The 25,177-nt window shown below is 42.9% G+C and overlaps 1 protein-coding gene across 18 annotated transcripts in view; it reads left to right on the forward strand.

The window, feature by feature from the left end:
* The window catches only part of LOC137423219 (DNA (cytosine-5)-methyltransferase 3A), a 549,884-nt gene that overhangs the window by 347,024 nt on the left and 177,683 nt on the right, over positions 1-25,177 (forward strand). For 11 of the 18 annotated variants that reach the window (XR_010983654.2, XR_010983655.2, XM_068110127.2 and 8 more), the window contains 3 exons: positions 14,764-14,853; positions 16,919-17,059; positions 22,688-22,732. Coding sequence is in view for 16 of the 18 variants with exons in the window: in XM_068110127.2 (XP_067966228.1) it covers positions 14,764-14,853; positions 16,919-17,059; positions 22,688-22,732 (276 nt within the window). In the remaining 2 variants the exon portion in view is untranslated. The remainder of the gene's footprint in view (positions 1-14,763; positions 14,854-16,918; positions 17,060-22,687; positions 22,733-25,177) is intronic. The other 7 variants (XM_068110135.2, XM_078774538.1, XM_078774535.1 and 4 more) reach the window with 1 other exon arrangement.

Consider the following 25,177-nt stretch of genomic DNA (forward strand, 5'->3'; position numbering starts at 1 on the left):
ATCTATGAATCAGTGAATGTTGATGTAATAAAGAGAGAGAGAGGGAGAGGACAAGAACTGAAATTTTGAAGCTAAGTAAACTTAGATGGACGAGTTTGGGGCAGTTTTAATCCGACAATTACAAAGTGTTTTTTTTTGGTTCGGAAACCTGCAAAATAAATGAAGTGGCAGTGATTCACAATAAGAAGACAGCAGAGTGAGTACTGTCAGTAAGGATGAAAGGACATCCAGGGAACACGATGGGGAATAAAGGGGATAGCCCAGCCAAAAATTGAATACCACCATCATTCAGATATATGCTACGCAGCAGATGAAGAAAAGGTGGAGGAGTTTTTTGGAAGGTTGTAGAAACTGGTAGAACAGGTGCCTAAAGGAGATGTTTTAATTTATTATGGGAGACTGGAATGCAAAAATTGGAGAAGCAGGAACACCAGGGATTGCAGGAAATCATGGACTGCATGCAAGAAATTTTCAAATAACTGAACCATTGCCTTCATTATCATGAAATGGCTGTTGAGCAAGCATGTTTCAGAAGAGGAAGAGGTACTGGAGATCAAATCGCAAATCTGATGTGGTTCATGAAAAAAGCAAGGGAGTATCAAAGGAAGGTGGATCTCTGTTTTATAGATTCCGAGCAAAAATACCTCTCCTCAGTGATGGGGAAAGAAAGCACAAGTACACGGGGAAAGTTTAAGTTGATCGATCAATTTAAACTATTTAATGGACTTTAAAATGGTGAATTGTGTTGCACTCTTGATTTCGTTCAGAGCAAAGCTCTGAGCTACTTATACTGCCCACCATGAAATGGTGGTGCGACATCGAGACGGAGGTTGGATTTGTAGAAAAAGAGGGCAAGGTTAAAATTAAAATTGTGTGTTGCTCCATAAAGATCTGTATTAAAACCACTTTAATCCAGATGTTCATGTTGATTTTAAAGATTACTGGAAGAGACAATCAAAAAGTGAATGTTGAGCTTTGCTTGTATGCGCAGCTATTCAAACGCAGCGTGTGAATATATACATACTAAACATATGAGATGGATATTTATATACATACTTGACAGCCCATTGCAACTAACGCCTTCAAACCTACTCCATTTAATACAATGTACCTACTAAGCAACCCCTTCTCCCATTTCCTCTATGCCTTCACACACTTCCCTGAAAGCCTTCATCCACTGCCACTTATTCTCCCTTTCCCACTGCCTTCTTTACACCTGCACATAATACTTCCACTCAACTCAATCACTCACTTCCCTCAATCCCTTCATCCACTCCCATTAAAACCCTTCCCTTACTACCTTTTCTACCCTTTCATCCTTGAGTACAAGTGAAGTAGTTTTAAGCCAATTCGGTTCAATGGTGCAAGAGTGCATAGAAGTCAAACAAAAACACACCTCAAATGATTATAATAATTCCTGCATATTTTATGTGGCAAATTTCCGATGCAGCCAAATTCCTGACAAATTTTCGTGCAGACAATCAACACATTTTATCACATTCTGACTTGTAATAACCACTAACACTCGGAATAGCATTGCACGATACACTCACACATACAGTATACCCCTTGACAACTCAGACTAATTGCATACAAAAATCATCATTTATTTGGGCAGTGTATTGGCCCGACCGCTACCTCGATTGCTCCCGAAAAAGAAAAGAAAAAAACCTGGCTTACGTACATGAAGCAGCAACATGCCCACTGCTCATGTGCATACATATATAATACATCATGGTTATGTAGCTTGGATAATTCAAATTGTGAATATGAGACTTACGAAGATGCAATAAAAGCGATAAAAGCAATGAAGAGTGGAAAAGTGGGAGGGCCGACGGGAGTTGTGGGAGATATGTTGAAGGCAGCAGGAAGTTGGGGTGTGAAGAGAATGACAGAGATCTGTAATCTGGTGGTGAAAGAAGGCCGCATTCCAGTGGACTGGGAACTGAGTACCGTCGTCCCTCTATACAAGGGGAAAGGTGACCCTCTGGAGTGTGGCTCGTACCGAGCGATAAAGTTATTGGAGCATGGAATGAAGGTATTGGAAAGGGTGTTGGAGAGGAGGATAAGGAAGAAAGTGAAGATCGACGAAATGCAGTTTGGATTTATGCCAGGAAGAGGAACGACAGATGCGCTTTTCATTGTGAGGCAGTTGCAGGAGAAGTACATGGAGAAGAGGAAGAAGTTGTTTTTTGGGTTTGTTGATCTGGAGAAAGCATTCGATAGGGTTCCACGGAAAGCATTGACATGGGCATTGAGGAAGTTAGGAGTGGAGGAATGGTTGAACAGAGTAGTGATGGCAATGTACAAAAGAGCGCGCACAGCTGTAAGGACGAAGGATGGGAACAGTGGTGAGTTTGAGGTGAAGGTGGGAGTGCATCAGGGGTCGGTACTAAGTCCACTACTATTTGTAGCTGTGATGGAGGTGCTGGCTCAGAACGTAAAGGAGGGTTTACCGTGGGAGTTGTTGTATGCAGATGATCTGGTATTGATTGTGGAAAGTATGGATGGACTGAAGGAAAAGATGAACAAGTGGAAGGAATGTATGGAGACAAAAGGTCTGAAGGTGAATATCGGAAAGACGAAGGTGATGGCAAGTGGTAAAGCATGTGATGAGGTGGAAAGAACTGGGAAGTGGCCGTGTGCTGTGTGCAGGAAGGGTGTCGGAGTGAACTCCATTCAATGTACAATGTGCGCTGAGTGGATTCATCAAAAATGTAGTGGTCTGAGAGGGTCATTTACCAGTGTGGCAGCTACATTCAAATGTAAGGTGTGCACAGAGGGAGCTGCAGATGGAGGAAATGTTGAGTTGGATCTTGGAGACGGCGTGAAGCTGGAAGGTGTGAAAACATTTTGCTACCCCGGAGACATGCTGAATGGAGAAGGTGGATCAGACTCGGCAACGGTTGCTCGAGTGAGATGTGCATGGAAGAAGTTTCGGGAACTGAGTGGCGTGCTGATGAGGAGGAGAGTGTCGCTGAAGCTGAAGGGAAAGGTGTATGCTGCATGTGTGAGAAGTGTTATGATATGATTTATGGGAGCGAGACATGGGTAATGAACGTAGAGCAGCAACGAAGGCTGGAAAGGGTGGAAATGCGAATGGTTCGATGGATGTGCGGAGTATCGTTGAGAGAGAGGAAGACAAATTATGAATTGCGAAAGATGGTGGGAATATTGCCTGTGATTGATGCTGTGAAGAGGAACAGGTTGAGATGGTTTGGTCATGTGTTGAGGAAGGATGAAAGTGACTGGTTGAGAAGAGTGATGGAAATTAATGTAGAAGGAAGTAGAGGACGGGGAAGACAGCGAAAGACTTGGCTAAAGATGGTGGAAGAAGAAATGCGGGCAAGGGGGTTAACAAGGAGAGATGCAGAAAATAGGGCAAAATGGAGAAGATTGTCATGGGGACCGCAAGGCTAACCCCCGCTCTAGCAGGGAAAATGGCCTTAAAATGCATGTTGTTGTTGTTGTAGACTTACGAAGACATATTAGGCTTACCAGAAAACCAACATGTGCGGGTGGAGTCAAGCCAGATCTCCAATGGGTTTGAAGGCTTCATATGCACACAGCTTCATTATGCTATACCTATACCTGTATATGTATGTATATATATATATATATATATATATATATGTATGTATATATATATATATATGTATATATATATATGTATATGTATGTATGTATGTATGTATGTATATATATATATATATATATATATATATATATATATATATATATATATATATATATATATATATATATATATATATATATATATATATATATATACAGGGTGATTGAAAAGTAACTCCCTATTTTAAAATATTTAGAAATTATTTATTTATTGTAAAATTTTTAGTGTTTGTTCCTTAATGTATGAGAATTTAATCTGTGTTGGTTTTTTTTCAGATTATTTTTTGTTTGAAATTCGGAAGCCCTACAAACATGGCTGGACGTCTTACCCTGCAGGAGCGTGCCCAGCTAGTGGTATGAAGATTGGTCTGATCTCTTTAAAAATATCCTCTGGTCTGATGAAGTGGTATTTCACATCGGTGGGTTTGTGAACCGTCACAACTGCTATTACTGGGCAGGAGAAGATCCTCGTGTTATTTCTGAAAAAACGCAATATCGGCCCAAGGTAACGGTGTGGTGTGGAATGACTTTGGAAAGGATTGTAGGTCCCTTCATTCTTCGCGATACCATGAATGCCAAAAGGTACCTCACCTCACCATGCTGCAAGACGAAATCTGGCCAATTATCAGTGCTTCGGAGAATATTGAAGATTTGATTTTCATTCAAGATGGCGCTCCTCCACATTTTGCTATTGTTGTTCGTGAATGGCTGAATGCCCACTTCCCTGGGAGATGGATGGGTTGTCGTGGTCCGTATGAGTGGCCAGCCAGGAGCCCTGACTTAACACCATGTGACTTTTTTCTTTGGGGTTGGGTAAAAGAGCAAGTCTACTGTACCAAACCAACGACTTTGGAAGAACTTGAAGGGCGAATACGAGAAGTTATGTCTTCCATCCCACAAGAGTTCCTGGTGAAATCAGTTGACGCGGCTCCCGGGCGGCTTGAGAAGCTGGTGGCGAATTCTGGTGCCCATATCGAATTTTAAATAAAACTTCATGCTATACGCTTTCTTCTTGAATCCATTTCTTGTAAAAATTATAGTTAAGAAATAAATTATAAGTATTTTAAAATAGGGAGTTACTTTTCAATCTCCCTGTATATATATATATATATATATATATATATATATATATATATGTATGTATGTATGTATGTATGTATGTATATATATATATATATATATATATATATATATATATATATATATATATATATGTTTATATATATACACAAACACACATGCACCCATGTTTATGTGTACAGGATAGGCTAGGGTTATGCCCACTATAACCTCTTTGATGATGGGCAGCATTTGGAGGATGGGAGAAAGGGGAACGAGACAACAGATACTGGGATTCAGTTCCACAAATGATTGAATAGAAAGATGAAGAAATGGAGGTGAGCTTTCAACTTATAATTATGGATGGTAACGACATGTGTGATTTTAGAAATATGCATGCGATCTGAGTATATTGGAGGAAAACAGATGGATGAGAGTGCAGGAGTGAGGCAGGGACTGAGCCTACCATTGACGTTTTCATCAACTTCACTCATTTACTTTTTATTTCAGATTACACATTAATTGATCACCGTTATGTTTTACCTATTTTCTTTCGGTCATTCAATGACCTTATACGTTCAAAACCTGTGCCACAACATTTTACACTTTGAAATTGTGTTAAATGAGGTACAGTATAATCACATTCATCATTGCTATTGATGTTAATTTTGTATTGATTGAAACCCATTATGAAGGTCCATGTGGGACCTTGTTGAAACCAACAAAGAAGATCCATGTGGGTAGTCCAACATGAAAAGGTAGCTATATTCTCCTGTGAACAACTTTACATCAATTGCATTGTAAGAATAAAAGATACAAGGATAGAGAGAAGCTGTCAGAATGAATGTGGGGGACTATGGACGGTATTCAAAAAATATTCAACTGATTTTAAAATGGTATAGGATGTAGGTTTACAGCTTACAAATATGTGGGTTATGAAATGAAAATTTGCAAAAGTATTTCTTCAAGCAGAGATCTTTTCGGAGGAAACCTTTCAAATAAACGCAATTGTTTTGAAATCAAGTCGAGACCTCTGTTTCCAAATATGAGGCTTTATTGGAATCTATCTCCACATACCCTACACAAACAGAACAAAGAATAATATCAGAACTACCGCAAAGATTCTACTAGCATATCATTGTTAATAAGCAAGCGAATAATTCATTCCCCGTCATACCTTTCTCGAGCGTCCGCTAACAATAGCCAGATATCAAACCAAAACCCCATCCTTTCTCAGGCAACCCGTTATATTCCCTTCTCAAGGCCATTCCATTCGAATCCTCTTCTTCATTTTAATACATTCACCATCCGTTAAAATACAAGCTAGCAATTATGCAACGCAACAGAAACAAAGCAAAGCTCTACCAACCAAAACGAGTTGGCGGTTGTCACAATCTTCCAACGTGAGTTCGATAAATTCCCTCAGTTCCAGGGTCTCTGGATTCACAAAAAGAATCATCCTCATCAGTCGGCTCCTTTGAGATCTCCCTGACTCCGACGGGATCTCCGTTACCTTGACATTATCAGGCATTACTTTATCCCCGGTCAATCCGTGCTGCGACTCCACTTTGACGGGTGAACCCAAGATTTTCGTTTCCTTGTCGTCAGCAACATGCTCGATTCCCTCGCCGCAAGGCACAAGATGGCGAACAGATACAGTAGTCTCACGTCCGTCCGGAAGCCTCACATGAGCATACTCCAGATTTGCCTCTAGAATTTCTATGCGATCCACTAACGGTTTGTATTTACTTTGCCTGACAGCTTCTTTCAGCAGAGCCGGTCCGGGTCCGGCCAACCAAGAGGGCAACGCTTGTCCACTTGCACTACGTCGCTGAAAATGGGACATTCTTTCGTGGGGAGTTTCATTCGTAGCGGTACACAATAACGACCGAATTGCATGCAGTGCGTCCGGAAGTACACCTTCCCACTGTTGCGATGGTAACCCGCACGATTTCAAGCTCATTGACATGGCTCTCCATATAATCCCATTAGAACGTTCTACCAAGCCATTGCCTTGAGGATTGTACACGGAGGTACAGCTGTGGCGACACCTCGATCTTGGAGAAACTGTTTAATCTCTCGAGACAGAAATGCCGTACCTCTGTCACTGTGAATGAACGCGGGAGATTAAGAACAATTGCCACAAACATTCAATCACCGTGGCCGAAGACATATCAGAGCACGGAAAAGCAAATGGAAATCAAGAGTACTCATCGACTACAGTAAGAATGTATCGGTGCCCCCCTGCGGCTGGCAACAGACCCTTGAAATCAACATTCAAACGCTCCCACGAACGGCCGGCCTGAATCAACGTCCCCATAGACGGTTTATATAAACTCGGTTTAACTTCGGCACATACGGAGCATGTCTTGCATAGACGCCGGACGTCCTCTATAGAAAAAGGCAAATTCCTGCTTTGCACGAAATTAGCTAATCTAGTGACCCCGGGGTGACAGAGCGAATTATGAATATCCCATAAATCGTCGGTGGTCATTCCCGTGCAGACAGGCCGGGACAAATCGTTGGCTGCCAGATTATCTCGTCCCAGTCTGTAGATGTCAAAACTGAAGTCAGCTACTTACACACGCCAGCGAGTGATTTTCTCATTTTTTATCTTCTGGGTATGGCATCTGTCATACATGAACGCAACTGACTGTTGGTCTGTAAATAATTGTAAATGTTTCCCTTGAAGGAAATTACGCCACCGTCTGACGGCTTCAATGATCGCGTAAGTCTCCTTCTCTATAGCAGAATGTCGCCTTTCACTATCAGACAGGGTATGAGAGAAAAAGGCGACCGACCTCCCAGCCTGATTGAGGGTAGCCGCAATTGCGCAGTCCGAGGCGTCTGTCTCGATCATAAAAGGAATACACTCGTCGATCGAGATCACCACAGCATTAACTATGTCTGTTTTCAATAGCTGAAAGGTGACCTTCGCGGCTACGTTCAGTGGAAATAGTTTACACTCCACCAAAGGCCTTATTAGTCCCCTACCGGTGTACACCGGAGGGGACTATAGGTTTGCACGCTGTCCCTCCGTCTGTCAGTCCGTCAGTCTGTTAGTCTGTCAGTCCGTCAGTCTGTCAGTCCGTCAGTCCGTCACGCAAAGAACAGTTTTCTGGACTTTTTTTCTAAACTCTTAACGCTAATGATTTCAACCTTGGCACATGGTTTCCTCATGATAAGTTACAAATCAAGTTCGAACTTCATGACGTTTCAATCATTTTTGACAAAGTTATGGCACTTTGAACTTTGGGAATTCTGATAATTCTGATGATCCTTAACACAATGCCATTTTAAGTTTTAATTTCCTTTTAAAAAGATTTTCTCTGCAATAATAGGACCGATTGAGATCAAATTTTCACCGTAGGAGGGACTCCATCTGTAGAATATTTTAATGGTAATTATGACGTCACAGGTCACGTGGTTCGGCCGCCATATTGTTTTTCGTAAAAACACGAAAACCCCTTTTTCTCTGCAATGGCTGAACAGATCGAGGCCAAACTTTGCAGGCAGAATCGCATACCCATGACGAACAAAAAAGTCAGCGAGCATGACGTGATGCGTCACATGGTTTCAGAGTTATGACGTTTTTAAGCATGAACCTTTAAAAGCCAGCTCCTCCCTCATTTTTGATCCAATCGAGGGGAAACTTCACAGATCTGTTCAGCATGTCAGTCTACTAAAATGTCCTTTTGGAATTTGCGATAGGTCATGTGGTTTGGCAGATATCGTTAATTAAACGAAAAAAAAATTTTTTTAAATGGATGTCTTGAATCGCTAGTACCTCAGACCGTGAGTTGGTAATTATATAATTCACACTAATTCACACTATTGCACGAATTTCACAGTGCAATAGGTGCAGGCTGCTTCACGGCGCGACCTTGCGGGCTTATCAACGAGGCGAGGCATGACACACATGTGTCTCAGCATACCTCAGATCAAGTTTGAAAACCAGCATAAACCGTGCATAAATTTGCATATTCGATCATTTTTGAGAAAGTTATGGCACTTTGAACTTTGGTAGGGGACATGTATTGCAGCGCAATACTCAGAATGCTTGTTTTTTCTGAGAATCCGGGTATCCACTTTGAATAGTGCGTGAACAGTCCCAGTACTCGGCGCAAGGCCGCACGGTCGGTGGGAGGGGACATTTTGAGCAAAGGTTTTAGTCGAGCGGCGTCAGGTTGTATCTCCCCTCCGGTCACGGTGTACCCCAAAATATCCACTGTCTGGACGGAGTAATTACACTTCTCTTTGTTGAAGGTCAGTCTGTATTTTTTAGCGACACCCAAGAACCGCCGTAAATTAGAGTAATGTTCTATCTGATCACGGCCACACATGGTGACATTATCGACATACACAAAAACATATTTCAGTTGTTCCCTGGTTCAAATGTCATCCATCACCCATTGGAAACTTGAAAACCCCATTTGTGACTCCGAAAGGACTTCTACGAAACTAGTACAGCCTATGACCAGATTTGAAGGCGGTGTAAGGTCGATCATTCTCCCTGATAGGTATCTGGTGGTAGGTACTTCTGAGGTCCAAGGTGCTGAATACCCTGTAGGTAGATACCTCTCTGACCATATCATTCATCTTGGGTAGTGGGTAGGCGTCCACTTGAGTAAAGCGATTGATTGTCTGAGAATAATCAATGACCATACGCCTCCGGTGATTAGGGTTATTGACAACGAGCACCTGAGCCCTCCAGGGTGAGCTACTAGGCTTGATTATTCCCTCGTTTAGAAGCCGCTTGGTCTCGTCGGCGATAAATTGTGCATCTGGACGCGAATATCGCCGAGATTTCACAGTTATAGGGTGACAATTAGGAGTTAGGCAAGGAAACAGCGGAGGTGGTTCGATTGACATCTCTGTCAAGCTACATACCGAGAAGACTTTAGAGGGTTGAGCACTATCGAAGCACATCTCTAAACGCCCGTGCCTATTCAAAAAATCATGTCCCAGGAGGACGTCAGAGCACAGATTCGGCAATATCATCATTTTAACATCAGAGTACAGTATCTCATTAGCTACTGTTACGGATTCGTAACTTCCATTATGGTGGTTTTCCTCCACTTGAAAGATTTCAGATTATATGTACTATTATTGTCTTCTGAAGGTTTATTGTTTACGAACAGTTATTTAAAGTTAAAAAGGCTAACTTTAAATGATACAGGACACCGAACCGGAAAGACGAGAAGGAAGAGGAAGAAGCGGCGCGAGCAAAGTCGGAGAAGACGCATGACGTCAGCGCTCCGGAACTAGCGAGGTTTACCGACAGACGCGAGGGGATTTTGAGTTCCTGGAAGGGACATCCGGCGATAAGAATATTCGCTAGAGTGGAGAAATCTGCGTAGACAGATTTAGGGTGCTGAGATTCCGACGAATCCTCGCCTCGTTGCATCGGCTCTAGCCAGAGCCGACGGACATCTTGCACCCCGTGCGTCGGACACCTGGGAAGGTTTGCTTCGTGTCATCTTCACCCCAACATCCTACCGTCTGCCGGGGATGGGCGTGTGCGACCGCTTCGTCTCCAATTACGTTGCGGTTTGCTGAGGGAGTGGTGAAGGTGCGCCTCTGGAGGGCGCTGTTGTACAGTTTGGCGGGAAGAGCACCCTTGCCCACTGTACATGCTTCGGAGATCGACTGGAGAGCGAGATTCGGGCTTCGACCGGATTTCGTTCCATCGACCGCTGGAGCGAATCCCATTCACCTTGGGAAAAGTCATAGAGACATTGAGGAGTGTCGTTTCACTCGCTGACAGCGCCGTGAGTGACCTGCCTCTATATAAGAGATATATAGAGTGCACTCTTAATGGCCATTTGCTGTACCGTATTACCTGTGTGTGATTTATAATACAAGTTTGTTCATTTATAATCATTGGTGTGGTTTCACTATTTTTTTCAACACAGGGTAACATATTTTTCTGCCGGGGTTCCTCTCGGGGTTCGGAGGTTACCGAGACCAGGAGATCCTTGAGGACTCCGTAACACTTCTAAGTTCACCACACAAAATCCTTTGGAACTTTGCCATAGGGCTGCAGAAGCCATGTACACGTGCTGACTGGCGGGCAGCGTGGACCAGCCGTGTCTGTGCACAAGATCTTGGCTGACATAACGTTCACTGCTCCCAGTGTCGATCAACGCATCTGCCGCTTCACCGTTAATCACAACAGGTATCATAGCCCTTGCCAGGCCGCGCGGCGCATCCCCCAGAGCCGCCCTCGAGGCGCGCGTGCCTGCGAGCATTGTTCGCCGGGTCTTAGCTGATCGACAAACCTTGGCAAAGTGTCCTTTCTTACCACAACTATTACACATTGCATCTCTAGCGGGACATAAGCTCCTGGGATGTCTGTGGTTCCCCCAAAAGAAACATTTGTCTGTCATCACAGCAGTGGTCACGGCCGCCGTGGTAACCAAACCGCTCTCCTCGTCCTCGGATTCTTGTCGAGAAAATCTTGGCAAGCGGCGTGCGGCGGGCAACTAGATCCGGCAGCTGACACAGCGTCCTATCATTTCTCGGCGATAGCAGAGTTCGCTGTCAAATAAGGTTGTCCATATGTCTCCGATCAATTCTGGGCCAGCTGCAAAACTCGGGCCCATGTGTACGCATCCTGAAAGGTCATAGTCTCGGTCTCAAGCAGCAGCTGATGGATGGCCGGAGAAAGCAGACCAGTAATGAAAGCATCTCGCATTAGATCATCGAGGGCCGCCTGATCTGGCACTCCACAATCCTTGCCGAGTTGTCGTAACTCCTGTGTAAACAGCTCCAAAGTCTCAGCTGCATCTTGCCTGCGTGTAGCGAGCAAGTGTCGAGCGTAAATAGCGCTTTGTGGTTTTACATAAAGAGTTCATAGAGCAGCGACTGAATCGGTGTAAGTTTCACAGTGGGAGAAATATTCATAAACATCGCTGGACACGTTGCAGATGAGAACATCCAACTTCTGTTGGTCCGCTACTTCGTCTACATCTTGGTCCATGGCCTGGCCCGCAGCTTCGGGCAAAGCTCCCATCTAGAGCTCCCGGGATCTGAGCCAGTGGGTCCAGCGTCGTCCAGCATTGCTGGCATTGGGGTCGCCATCGTACCTTACCGGTTTGAGAAACTTGTCCATGGCACTTGAGGTGAGATGGATTCCAATAAATTGTTATGAAATCAAGTCGAGACCTCTTTTTACAGATATGAGGCTTTATTGGAATCTATCTCCACATACCCTATATGAACAGAACAAATAATAATATCAGAACTATAGCAAAGATTCTACTAGCATATCATTGTTCATAAGCAAGCTAATAATTCATTCCCTGTCATACCTTTCTCAAGCGTCTGCTCACAATAGACAGATATCAAACCAAAACCCCCTCCTTTCTCGGGCAACCCATTATATTCCCTTCTCAAGGCCATTCCATTTGAATCCTCTTCTTCATTCTAATACAGCAATATTCAAGTGTCATTTTTAAATAGCTGATCAAAAATAGCTCGTCCAAAAATACTCAAGATCTATCAATGAAGAATTTTTTACATCATGTTCTTCAAGCAATTGCGTACAACTCATAACAATGTCATATTGCCTTCCATTCCTTCCCATTATCGTGTTTACTCGAGCTCATACCCTCCCACATACAGGCTCGTTTATTTTTCTCAGATGATATGTGTATGTTCATTCAATGCCGGCCTGCTTTCCTCTGTCCTCTTGTCTTCGTTGAAATCCTCCCAACCTGTTTTCTTTTTACGGTGTAGCCCATCGGGCAAAGTCATCTAGAACAGTGTTTGTCCGTCTGTATGTGTGTATGTATGTATGTATGTATGTCCCCTCAAACGTATACCAATCAGAGCTGAGAATCTTGTCACATGACAGGGTGATGTGATTACGTCTGATGTCATTACGGCGGTGCTGCAGCTGACTCTCCACGCACCGCCATTTTGATTTATATGCAGTTCATGCCGAACATATTGCCGAACCTGTCATATATTAGAATCGCCATGCTCTACCTATACGTTTTTCATTCAGTGTGAAACACAAACAAACCAATTGTTAAAATGACCATCAAATATCGAAAGCATCGGCGTTACGTCTCTTCCAACAATATGGTACATATAGGCCTTAGGCGTTATGACTCACCGTCCGCTTCGGACAAATTAAACCCAGGTTTCTTAATACAGTGGTATCGTTTCTGTCGTATAATTTTCGTAATAATAATAATATTATAGTAAAGATAACCATAACACTTTAACTCCAATGTCATGAATGGAAAGTTGATGGATTGAAGCGGTGTAAAAGCGGAAGTGAGGAATTCACCTCGGTTTTTAAAAAATAATATAATTTTCGTAATAATAACGTAACGTTATTATTATAGTAAATCTAGTCATAACACTAATCCCTTTGTAGTGACTGCAACGTTACTGGAGGTTAAATATATATCTTATATATATTAAAGTTTGTTGAAACCAAAGCTTTCAGAATTATTGGAATCTCCCGCGATGAAGCTATCTCTGAGGGCCTTTCACTCACTCACCGCAGGCAGGTAGGTGGGCTTTCTGTCTTCTACCGACTCCTCTCCGGCCTTGCACCCCCAGCTCTCTCTGTGCTCTGTCCCCCAAATATTCCTACAGGTCGCACAAGATCTGCCAGCAACCCTCTGATGGTTAAACTGCCGAAATCTCGGCTCTCTGCTCACCTTCACTCTTTCATTCCTCTTTTCTCCCGCCTCTGGAACAAACTCCCTCACTCCCTTCAATCCCACTCCTCCCTCCAGGTCTTTAAAACAGCTGTTCACCACCATCTCTTATCTTCCCCCATCCAAAACCTTGATCTTTTCTACCCCCGCTAATTCACCCCAGATCCATCTTGTTTGAAATTCCAACTTCTTTCCTGGAAGTCCTGGCAGTGTCCATATGTTTTATACCTCTCCCACCGCCCCCTTCCATGCCCCCCCCCCCCCCAAAGCCCTCGCCCTCTCTCAGATCTCTCGATGTCTCCATGTCTCCATGTCTCTCGGTCCCTGCTCTCAAATGTTGTGTTTGTGTCCTTCCCCCTCTCTCCCCATCTTGTCTACCGCTCCCGATGTTATATGTTTTATGTGTCGGTTGGTCTTTCTGTGTGATTAATGTTCGCTCTTTCACGAGCCTCGATCTTGTATACAAAAAAAAAAAAAAAAAAAAAAAGTAGCGGATGTTTTGTGTCCAGCTGTCATGCTACGTCATTACATATATGATGTCATTACGGCGTAAACACCCGCTCACTTCGAGAGCGGCAGGAAAGGTCATTCCTATTTGGGGTATATAGATTACAGTCTCTCTATGATTGGGTCTCAAGAACATTGGGTGTGTGTTCATTTACCAAGTTTCTTGTGGAGAGATCGCCAAGTGGTTAAAGCATTCGAGCAAGCACTCCATTCAAAACCCTTAAGGAACAGCTGGCTTGGCAGGGGCTAGCTTGCTGCTTGGTAAAGAAGCAAACCCCACAACCCTTGTGGGGTATATAGATTACAGTAGATCTTCACTCAGTTCTGTAAGTAAAACTTTCCTCATGGATGTCTGGATTCCTCCAAATGGTACAATATATTTGCCATTGTCTTCACATGTTTGCACTTATCTACTACTATTTGTTCCTTTTCCATAGGACATGACTTTGAAGTATTCAGGTCTGCTGGGATGTGGCATCACAATTGGAATGGGTTCTGCTAGATTTTGCCTCTTCCTTAAATGTATCTGTATTAATATGTCTTACTTGAGGTTCATAATAGCAGCCGTCAACAAATGAGTTATGCGCCCCTGCTTTAACATGGAAAGGGGAAATTCCTTTTATCAAGTTGTCAGTTGCCATTGGATTTGATAGATGGCTGTGAAAACTTTTATGGTAAAAATGGCCTATTTTTTTATTTTTCTCTGTAAAAGTTATTTTGCTTGCTTTGTTTTGCTTTGCTCTTATTTAGTGGAATAAGAGGGGAAATATCATTCTGCCACTTTATGCTTGAAATCGAATCCTCTTTTCTGTATTTTATAATCCCTCCTCTCGCCAAACCTCACTTTAACGTATACTCTGTCTACACTTTTGCATACTAACAGAAGCACTCACAGAAGCTGATAACAGAACTCCAAGGAGCCAATATGAACAAGATGACATCACACAAAAAGAAGTCCTAAACAGCCAGAAGGGTAATACCACTTCAGAATTAAACGATCACAATAGTAAGAGTGATTAGCAAACGTGGATCGATTTATTACATTTGTGAAAGAATTGATGTCATTCCATGGAGAGCGAAGTGAATTCCATCACTTATTTTCTTGAATCGGCATCCGGTCTCATTCTTTGTTATTCTTCAAGCTTGAAATCGAATCGTCTTTTCATGAAAAAAAAAAACCCCCAATACATTCGTGAAATATTTTCGAATTTCTAAATGTATGAAAAATTCAAGCTCTCCATTTTACTATATAGGACACAAGCATTCTTAGATGAAAAGCTTCCAACTATAATAATTATTCAGAAGGATCTTTACCAACATAAAAATTCATCTTTGGATCGTTTTATTTTCCAAACTTTCTGTAAGGCTTCTGTTTACACGATTAAACAGCTTACTCATGCTTTGCTTTGCTTTTATGCTGAAAGTCAAGACTAAGTCTCTTTTGAATAAACTCTTTCCTTGAATCTCCACACAGCCAAAAAAAGATCGCTGGAGACTATATGAAGTGCTGTCACAAAGAAGAATAGTAGGTTTAAAGTTTTGTTGAGAAGCAGCTGCAGCTCTCATTTATGAACCTTTGTAAATTTTCCCTGGGTTTAATTATTGCTTTCACGATGGTTGCCAGTGTAAAGTAACTACAGGTAGAGAACATAACCGATATTTCTATGCAACATTACCATTGTCACAGGTTATCAAAAGTATGGTACTCGATGACAATGTTAACATAATTGATCCATTTTAATGTCCCTTCAGCAGTGAAAATTCCTTTTGTAAATTACTTCAAATGAAAACTAAAGTCAGATTCAGAATTTAATGGGAAGGTGATGTCTGATTTACAAAACTAATAATTATTAGTTGTGATCGTTGTTTTTGAAATCTTCACAGTTTGGTTATTTATTTATTGATTGATTGATCAAGGCTCATGGAGGGGCTAAACAAAGGGCATCGGGTTCATAGACTGACAAAGGTAAATGGTAATAGGGAGACAAAGACATTGCATGTATGTGGATGAATGGCAGAAAGCAAAGGGTGGTGGGATGGGGGGGGGGGGGGGGGGGGGGTCAGTGACAGTATAAGAGAACAGGGTTGGGATTTGAGGTGGAATTTTGAGGTGGATGGAATTTGAGGGAGGAGTAATAGACAAAAGACACAGGGAGTTTGTTCCACAGGCGAGAGAATAGAAAGATGAAGGAATTGAGGTGAGTGTTCAGCATAGAATCGGCGATTGGGTAGCCTAGTGTGCTTGCCCTCCCCAATTTTAACATTTAAAAAAAAATTAGTATGTGCAAATTAGTGATTTTTTCCAATAATTTCGTTGGACGCAGCCACATCTTGCTTTTGTGGGCCCTCCGTTGACTATGAAACACAGCAGTCACACACATTAGCAAAGCTAATCAAGGACTCCGAAATGCAAAACCTGGCTGCCCTCACTAAAAATACTTGGAATGTCATTATTTTTCATACATAATGGCTTGTATTTATACAATTGTGTATAATGATCAGATCAAGCAATTACATATTTTTTTGATTTTAATTTTTCTTTAATTATGTTCCTATAATTATCCTGGAAAAAATAGCCATACCTTCAAAAAACAGCAAATTTGAGCAATGCAAATTGCTAGAGTGTGACCATTTTTTTTTAAATTTCCATAGCTCAATGTGTGGAATATATTGTATGTGATATCACTGCTGGTGTGTTTCGAGGAATATTAAAAATACTACAAAAGATAAGCATGAACAACCAAGGGACGGAGATGAGAGAGCTTGTCTTACATAATATATAATGTATCGAACATGTACTGGTATATTCAACAAAACTGTTATGAACACTAATTTAGGGAAAAAATAGTTTGTATAAGCCTGTAAGATAAAATACCATAAAATGTGCTTCGGTGAACGCAAAATGGTCTGTGACATGAAGAGGAATGTAGTCCTTAATATGTGTGCATTACACTCACAGATCAAACATGTATGCTATGCATATTATGCCCAAAATCCCCCCATCTCCTGGCAATTTATTGGTGCAAATCCTCTTGCAGATATACCAGCATTGTTGAAGAGGAAGGTAGTTGAGACAACATATGTCGATGTTGATCGTAAGAGGCCTCCTATGACTCCCAAAAAGCAGCGGCCGACTCAAGTCAAACCGAAGCAGATGGTGAAAATGGCTGGCAACCGAGGTGGGCAACCATTACAATAGGTCCTATGGGATTTTAAAAATATTTATTTCATGATGAGGGACAAATTGAAGTCTGCAAGTGATGCTATTACAATTGTATAGTGTGCCAATTTTATGCCTTCTCAGCTGAAAGCCGGAGGCATTATGTTTTTGGGTTGTCCGTCCAGCTGTCTATCCGTCCGTCCATCCATCCAACGCTTATCAGTTTATTGCTACCATGAAAACTTGTGAACCAACGAAGGGATTACTTGGCACAATATTACAACAAAACTTGGCACAAGTAAAATAAAATCGTGTCTGAGTAAGAAAAAAATTGGGGTTTTTTTTTGGAGGTTTTTTTACCTTAAAAATGTACACTCTGCATATGTATGGGGAGGGGATCACGTTTGTGAAGTTTCGTGTTGATTGGATAAGGTTCGTTTTTCTATCCAAGATGGCTACAAAACCACGTGACCTACGGCATCATTTTCAAAATATGCAGAAGTGGTGTTAGATGATACTTGTAAAATTTTGCATCAATAGGGTGAGTGGTTTCAGAGATATAATTATTTAATATTTTCCACGTGGCATTGAAAAGGCAGAAAGACCAAATTTTTTGTGGAAAAAGCAAGAAACAGGATGACCAAACAGCCCTCAAAACCGAGAAAATTAAGCCGAGGCAATCCAAGAAGGCCTAGGCAAGATGAACCGCCTTTTAAGGCCATTTTTCCCTGCAGAGCGGGGGTTGGCCTTTTTTGGGCACCTTGGTCCACTTTTTGAAGCAATGTTTTATGGCCGGATGCCCTTCCTGCCACCAACCCTGTTAGTCGCCTCTTGCGACGCGCAGGGAATTACCAGTTACCTGGTACTCAATTTTCCGACCTCAGAAGGATGACAGGCTGAGTCAACCCCCCTGGCATTAATTCAGAGATTGGACTGGGATTCAAACCCAGGATCCGAGGATCCCAAGCCGGCAACCTAACCGCTAAGCCAACACCAGGCTTGGCCTTGGATAAAAATACAGATAGCAGACAGGGGCAAAGACATACCATAAAAACATAACGGATGCGGTTTGGAAAAAACTTTACTTTGATTCAGTGTAACCGACCTACATGTGAACAAACCCCAAACTCAAGTTTTCAGGAGAATCCAAGAGATTTTCAAGGTGATTGATCACACCTGTGTTTTTTCAGTCTCTCAGTTTTTAGCTCACCTGGAACGTAGTTCCGGGGAGCTTATGGGATAGCACGTTGTCCGTCAGTCAGTCAGTCTGAAAACACTTACAACTCCTTCTCCGAAACTGTTAGATGGGATTGCGTCCAAACTTGGCTAAAGTTATACTTAGTATGTTGCAACTCAAGTTTGCTCACGGCATCACAAAAATCTGGATCTTAGGTATCTACCGGGGGTCAAGGTGAGTCCAGGTCTGCCCCCCCCCCTCCGCCCCGCTCCCCCCAAAATATGTATTTTCCTTCTTCTCCTAAACGACACACCCAAATTCGATGAAACCTGACAATTTTTTTTTTTTTTTTTTTTTTTGTATACTGAATCGAGGCTCTTGAAAGAGCTGACATTTACTTCACAAACAAATCAACCAGACAAACAAAATATATAAAAAGAGGGAGCGGAAGACAAGAGAAGGGGAAGCACACAAACACTTGAGAGCACACAACATTTTAGAGCAGGGAGATGTGTGGGAGGGAGAGGGCTTGGGGGGGGGGGGGGGTGGGAGATGTATAAAACACAAGGACACCAAGGACTTCCAGGACAGAAGTTGGTATTTCAAAAAAGTGGAATTGGGGTGAAATTAGCGGGGATAGAAAAGATCAAGGTTTTGGATGGGGGAAGATAAGAGATGGTGGTGAACAGCTGTTTTAAAGAGCTGGAGGGTGGAGTGGGATTGAAGAGAGTGAGGGAGTTTGTTCCAGACGCGGGAGAAAAGAGGAATGAAGGAGTGAAGGTGAGCAGAGAGTCTTGATTTTGGCAGTTTAACCATAAGAGGGTTGCAGGCAGATCTTGTGCGACCTGTAGGAATATTTGCGGGACAGAGCCCAGAGAGAGCTGGGGGGGCAAGGCCAGAGAGGAGTCGGTAGAAGACGGAAAGACCACCAACCTGCCTGGGGTGAGTGAGTGAGAGGCCCTTGGAGTTAGCTTCATCGCGGGAGATTCCAATGATTCTGAATGCTTTGGTTTCAACAGCGTGAAGACGAGCTAGGTGTGAGGCAGGAGCACCAGCCCAGAGGGGAGAGCAGTATTCCATTGAGCTGAGGATGAAAGCCTTATATCTGGTGAGGAGCTCAGGTGTGCCAAGGAAGGACTTCGCACGACGGAGGATGCCCAGTCGGTGACTGGCTTTGGAGGCCAGATTTGAAATGTGGTTTTCCCAGGAAAGATCATGGCAGATAGTGAGACCCAAAAGCTTGAGTGACAGAACTTCTTGGAGAGGATTATTCAGAAAGTGGATGGGAGGGTTGTCCAGTCGGTCTTTTCGGAGAGACATCGTAAGAGTGTGAGATTTGTCAGGATTGAAAGACATGTTCCACTTGTTTGCCCAGTCTGTGATTTTGTCCAGGTCTGCAGAGAGTGAGGAGGCTGCAGACTGCCGATCTGAGGGATGAAGAATGGAGCGACAGAGAGTAGAGTCATCAGCAAAGAGATAGAGAGGATTTTCAAGAGAGTCAGAGAGATCATTGATGAAGACCAGAAAAAGCACAGGGCCCAGAACACTGCCTTGGGGAACTCCAGCCTGAACAGGAAGAGGAGATGAGAGAAACCCATTCAGAGCCACATGTTGACTATGACTAGAGAGGAAGTCCGCCAGCCATGCGTGGAGATTTCCATGGATACCAACAGAGGAGAGTTTGGTGAGCAGAGCGGGGTGCCAGACCGTATCGAAGGCACGTGATATGTCAAGGGAGACAGCTCTAATTTCCTGTTTGGCATTGAGGACCTCCATCCATTGTTGAGAAAGCAGAAGCAGCATGTCCAGAGTAGAGTGACCAGGTCTGAAACCAAATTGATGATCAGAGATCAAGCCATTGGAGAAGAGGAAAGATTTCATATCTGAAGCAATGATGGATTCCATGACTTTGCTGATAATTGGGAGAAGGCTGATTGGTATGTAGTTGCTGGGATCTGTTTTTGCACCTTTTTTGTGCAAAGCGGTGATGTTGGCAGATTTCCAAGCAGATGGCAGATGACCTTGAGCAAAAGAGAGGGTGAAGAGAACAGAGAGAGGGAGTGAAAGAGTGGAAGAACAAGATTTTAGGACCCGTGGGCTGATGCTGTCAGGTCCAGTTGCAGAATCAGAGTCGAGGGTTGACAGAAACTTTTCCACCTTGTCAGGAGGAAAGGACACAGAGTCCAGGAGCAGCTGGGTACGACTGGGTACGGTGGGTACAGAGAGGGATGGGTTTGGGACACAAGATTTAGAGGCAAACACAGAGTTGAGGCATTCAGCTTTTTCACGTGCGGAGTCAGCCGTGTGGCCGTTTGAGGTGAGGGAGGGGATGGAGGGGGAACAACCACCAGAAACAGATTTGACCAGACGCCACCAGGATTTGCAAGAGGGAGACAGATAAGAGAGTTCTGTCCTGAGAACGGAGAGATATTGTTTCCTGGCTCTCCTGAGGGTGGACACACACTTGTTTCGGGCTTTGTGAAAGGAAATGAGATTTCCTTCCATTGAATTTGCTTTCCAGGAGACGAAAGCAAGTTGTTTCTGGGCAATAGCCTCACCACAAGATTCCGTGTACCATGGACGGGAGGAAGGGTATGACAACTGAAGACGAGATGGGATAAATCTGTGCATGAGAGAGAGCAATTTACTTTGGAAGAATTCCCAGGATGAGTTGATGTCAGAGGCAGTAGAGATGGGAGACCAGTCCAGATGATTGATGGCTGCTTGAAGACCGTGCCTGTTGGCCTGAGTGAAATGCCAGACTCGACGACGCTGAGGAGGCTCTCTGACAATGGTCAGAGAGATGTCCACTTTAACAAGCACATGATCAGATGAGCCGATTGGAGCAGAAGAAGAGCAGCAGACATTTTCAGGGAAGTTAGTCATAACCAAGTCCAGAAGAGAAGATGCTCCATTGACTGAGATCCGGGTCGGGAAATTGACAGATTGTGTCAGTCCCAGTGAGTCACAGAAGTCCTTTGCTGAAGAGCCATGGCAGGTGAGAGAGGTACCCACACCCAGCCAACTGGCGTGGTGACAATTGAAATCACCACATATGAGGAAGAGAGAGTTGGGATGGGTAGATAGAAGTTGGTCCATGTTATCAGACAGTGAGATGTAGATGGAGTCATCACTGTTTGGTGGACGGTACAACACACATATGAACAAAAGGTGGGAGCGAAGGGGAAGCCGTAGCCAAAGGTATTCCTGGGGGTGAGGTGGAGAGAGGGCAGTGCAGGGCGAGTGAGGAAGAGAGTTTTTTATAAAGATAGCAACCCCCCCTCCAGGACGAGGCTCAGGTCTATCATACCGGAGGAGGGAATTGTGCCCGAAGGGGGTCTACTATGGGGGAGGGAGGAGGGGTGATTGGGAGGAGGGGGGTTGCCCACCACAATATGTATTTGCTTTTTTCTCTGAAAATACACACGGAATTCTGATGAAACTTGACCACAACCTTCGTACATGTGATGCACCAAAGTTTGTTAATGGTATTAAAAGAGTAGGGGCAATACCCCTTTGTGCTCCCTTGGTAGAATAAAGCAGTATACTACACCGACTAGAGGTATTTTAAACAGTATCATCAAATGCCGTGAACATTGGTACATCACCGGTGATGAAGGTTGTGGTCAAGTTACATTGAAATAGTGTTTGTAGTTTCGGAGGAAAAAGCAAATTCCTATGTTTGGGGTGGGGGCGGTTCAGGAGGGGTGTCGGGAGATGGGGGGGAACCTGGATCCACTTTGACCCCAGGAAGACCCTTGACTTGAGCTGTATCTCAGAGCCGGCTGGGACTTTCGGAATTAAATTTTGCATCAATAATGTGAACATAAAGTGTGTGGAGTTGACATAACTTATTTTGACCTTGACATATTTTTAAGGGCATGACCTAATTATAGTCATTTTAACATTTTCATTGGTGAGAAACAAATATAACTATACTTCAGGCTACAAGTGAAGGTTATTTACTTTAACATTTATTTTCTTCGGCACAGTCACACACAGTCACATGCGCCTTGTTAATATAATATTTTCACCATGAATGGATCACTTCCTTAATGCATTCAAATGCTGCATGTAGTTTGGAGAATCTTAATTTATAATAATGATGTAATATGATTGAGAATATCCTGGATCATCATTGTTTGTCGTTTGAAAAAGACATGCTGAGTGCAAACATCATAAATCTTACCACTGTTTGTCTACCTAAGTGTTGAAATACCATTTCACTGGATACATATTTCCTTTATTTTCTCTGTTTGACTTTTAGAATCCCGAGTGTTGTTAGTTTAATAAAACTTAATCAATGTTGCTTGGTCTGCAGAATAATATAATTATTATTCTATTGTGCCACATTTTGATGATGACCGGTCATTCATTTGTAACATCACATTAAAATCAAATCAGGTAGTTTTTCACCTGCATTCCGAATACTGCTTGAGATATTGACGGTACGTTTTCTCTTTTTTTCAGAACAGATTATGTTTGATGTGCGACGGAAAATTAGAAACATTGAGGGTAAGTTGTGGAATTTCATTTTTGGCTTTATATTTATTGCAGCAGTCAGGAAATTGCATTTGTGACACTGAAGATAATATTGTGGAGAAAAAACTAATTTCAGTGTGAGAAATACTTATTTTGTCATAAGTTATCTTGCAACTTCACCATAGACACTTTGTGACTGTTAATACTGATGGGTCACTTGTGAGAAGCAGAAGGAGGACTCAGCAATGTGTCTCATGTAATTAATGATTTTCAAAAAAAACATTCAGTGAAGTGGCGTGGGTAATGCTACCTTTTCATAAGTGACAAGTCTGTCCCAAGTTACCATCAGGGCATTTGTGTCAACCACATGCATGATTGGGTGAAGCCAGACGATGTAGAAATATGACCCTCTCATTAAAGTCATCAATGTAGTTTAATCAACAATCCAATAGCAAAATAGTAATCCATCTGAGTCTTGCTCGAGCACTATTAACTAAGAATCGCAAATCTTTAATACAACCACCGTCTGTCAGATTCGACATTTTAACCGATAATCAATTGGGGTTGGCAGCTCAGTGCCATCACCACTAGGTGAAACCGACTATATAAAAAAGCATTACTCATATGTACATTTGAAAACCATAGAAAAAAACACGGCTAGGCCAATGTCCACCAAATTTTGCAAACATGCTGCGGCTACCCTGGTCGGCTCATTGGCACAAAAAGATCCCACCAACGAGTGGGGGGCGGGGGGGGGGGAGGGGGGGGGGAGGAAGTCAACTTACGATTTTCGACTGTACATGTGGAACAGTTTATATTTGATGTATGATGGACACGTGTTTTTTTTTTGTGGTTTTTATTTTTATTTTTATGATGGACACGTGTTGTTTAATAATTCCTGCTATGAACAGGGGATGATTACTATCTATGACAAAAAATACATTTGCCCTACCTCCCCCAATATCCTCTCCCCCCCCCCCCCCCCCACCCCCCTTCCCTCAGGCTGCTCCCAGATGGAGCGGGTGTTTATAGCGTATCGTATTTAATGAGATTTGTAAGATATTATCAACATACAGTCATGTGAAAAAGTAAGTACACCCCATGTAAAGTTTTGACTTTTTCAACATATTTCAACATACAGCTATTTGATCTTCATTTCAACAATATTGATAGATAAAGTTGATATAATATAACAAATATCATGAAACATTTACATTTTGTAGTCCATTGTATAATTTAAATAAACATAAATGCAAATTTCGCATGTGGAAAAAGCAAGTACACGCCTACATTTATCACCAACTTCAAATACCTAAAATTAGAATCAGGTGCACCAGCTCAGGTGCAAATGATTAGAACATCGTGAGAGAGGATCTTGGAGGAACCTGTCTTATTTAAACCTGACATTTAGTTTGGTTTGCTCTTTGTTGTTGAAGTGTGCGGCATCACCATGCCTAGATCAAAAGAGCTATCTGAGGCTTTCAGAAAGAAGGTTATAGATGCCTGCGAGTCTGGGAAGGGATTTAAAAAGATCTCCAAACAATTTGAAATCAATCATTCGACTGTCCGGAAGACCATCTACAAGTGGAGAAGATTCCAAACAACTGCCAACTTGTTCAGGCCAGGCCGCCCCAGCAAGTCTAGCCTGAGAGCAGACCGCAAGATGCTGAAAGAAGTCTCTAAGAACCCCAGAATGTCATCACGGGACCTACGGGTTGCTCTTGCCACTGTTGATGTCAAAGTGCTAGAGTCTACCATTAGAAAGAGGCTGCACAAATTTGATCTACATGGGAGGACTGGGAGGTGTGCCAGGAGGAAACCTTTGCTGTCCAGAAAGAACATCAGGGCAAGACGAAAGTTTGCCAATGAACACCGAGGCAAAGACCAGCACTTCTGGAACATTGTGCTCTGGACAGATGAGTCAAAGGTAGAGCTATTTGGCCACAGTACCAGAAGACATGTTTGGCGAAAACCAAAGACAGCATTTGACCACAAAAACCGGATACCAACTGCAAAGCATGGTGGTGGAAATATTATGGTTTGGGGCTACTTTGCTGCATCAGGGCCTGGGCAGCTCACCATCATAGAAGCCACTATGAATTCTTCATTGTACCAGAGGGTGCTTGAGCATAATGTGAGGCCATCTGTCGGAAAGTTGAAGCTCAACCGAAGGTGGACCTTGCAACATGACAATGACCCTAAACATACCAGTAAATCCACTAAGGAATGGCTGAAAAGAAAGAAATGGAGGGTTCTGGAATGGCCAAGTCAAAGCCCGGATCTAAATCCCATCGAGATGTTGTGGGGGGATTTGAAACGAGCTGTGCATGCAAGAAACCCCTCAAACATCGCACAGCTGAAAGAATTCTGCATGAAGGAGTGGGCAAAAATTTCTCCCAGTCGATGTCAGAGACTCATAGACAGTTATAAGAAACGCCTACTTGAGGTTGTTTCTGCCAGAGGGGCCAATACCACCTA

Source organism: Myxine glutinosa, chromosome 3 (assembly GCF_964187855.1).
Source record: "Myxine glutinosa chromosome 3, kmMyxGlut1.1, whole genome shotgun sequence".
In the NCBI taxonomy this organism is placed as follows: Eukaryota; Metazoa; Chordata; class Myxini; order Myxiniformes; family Myxinidae; genus Myxine; species Myxine glutinosa.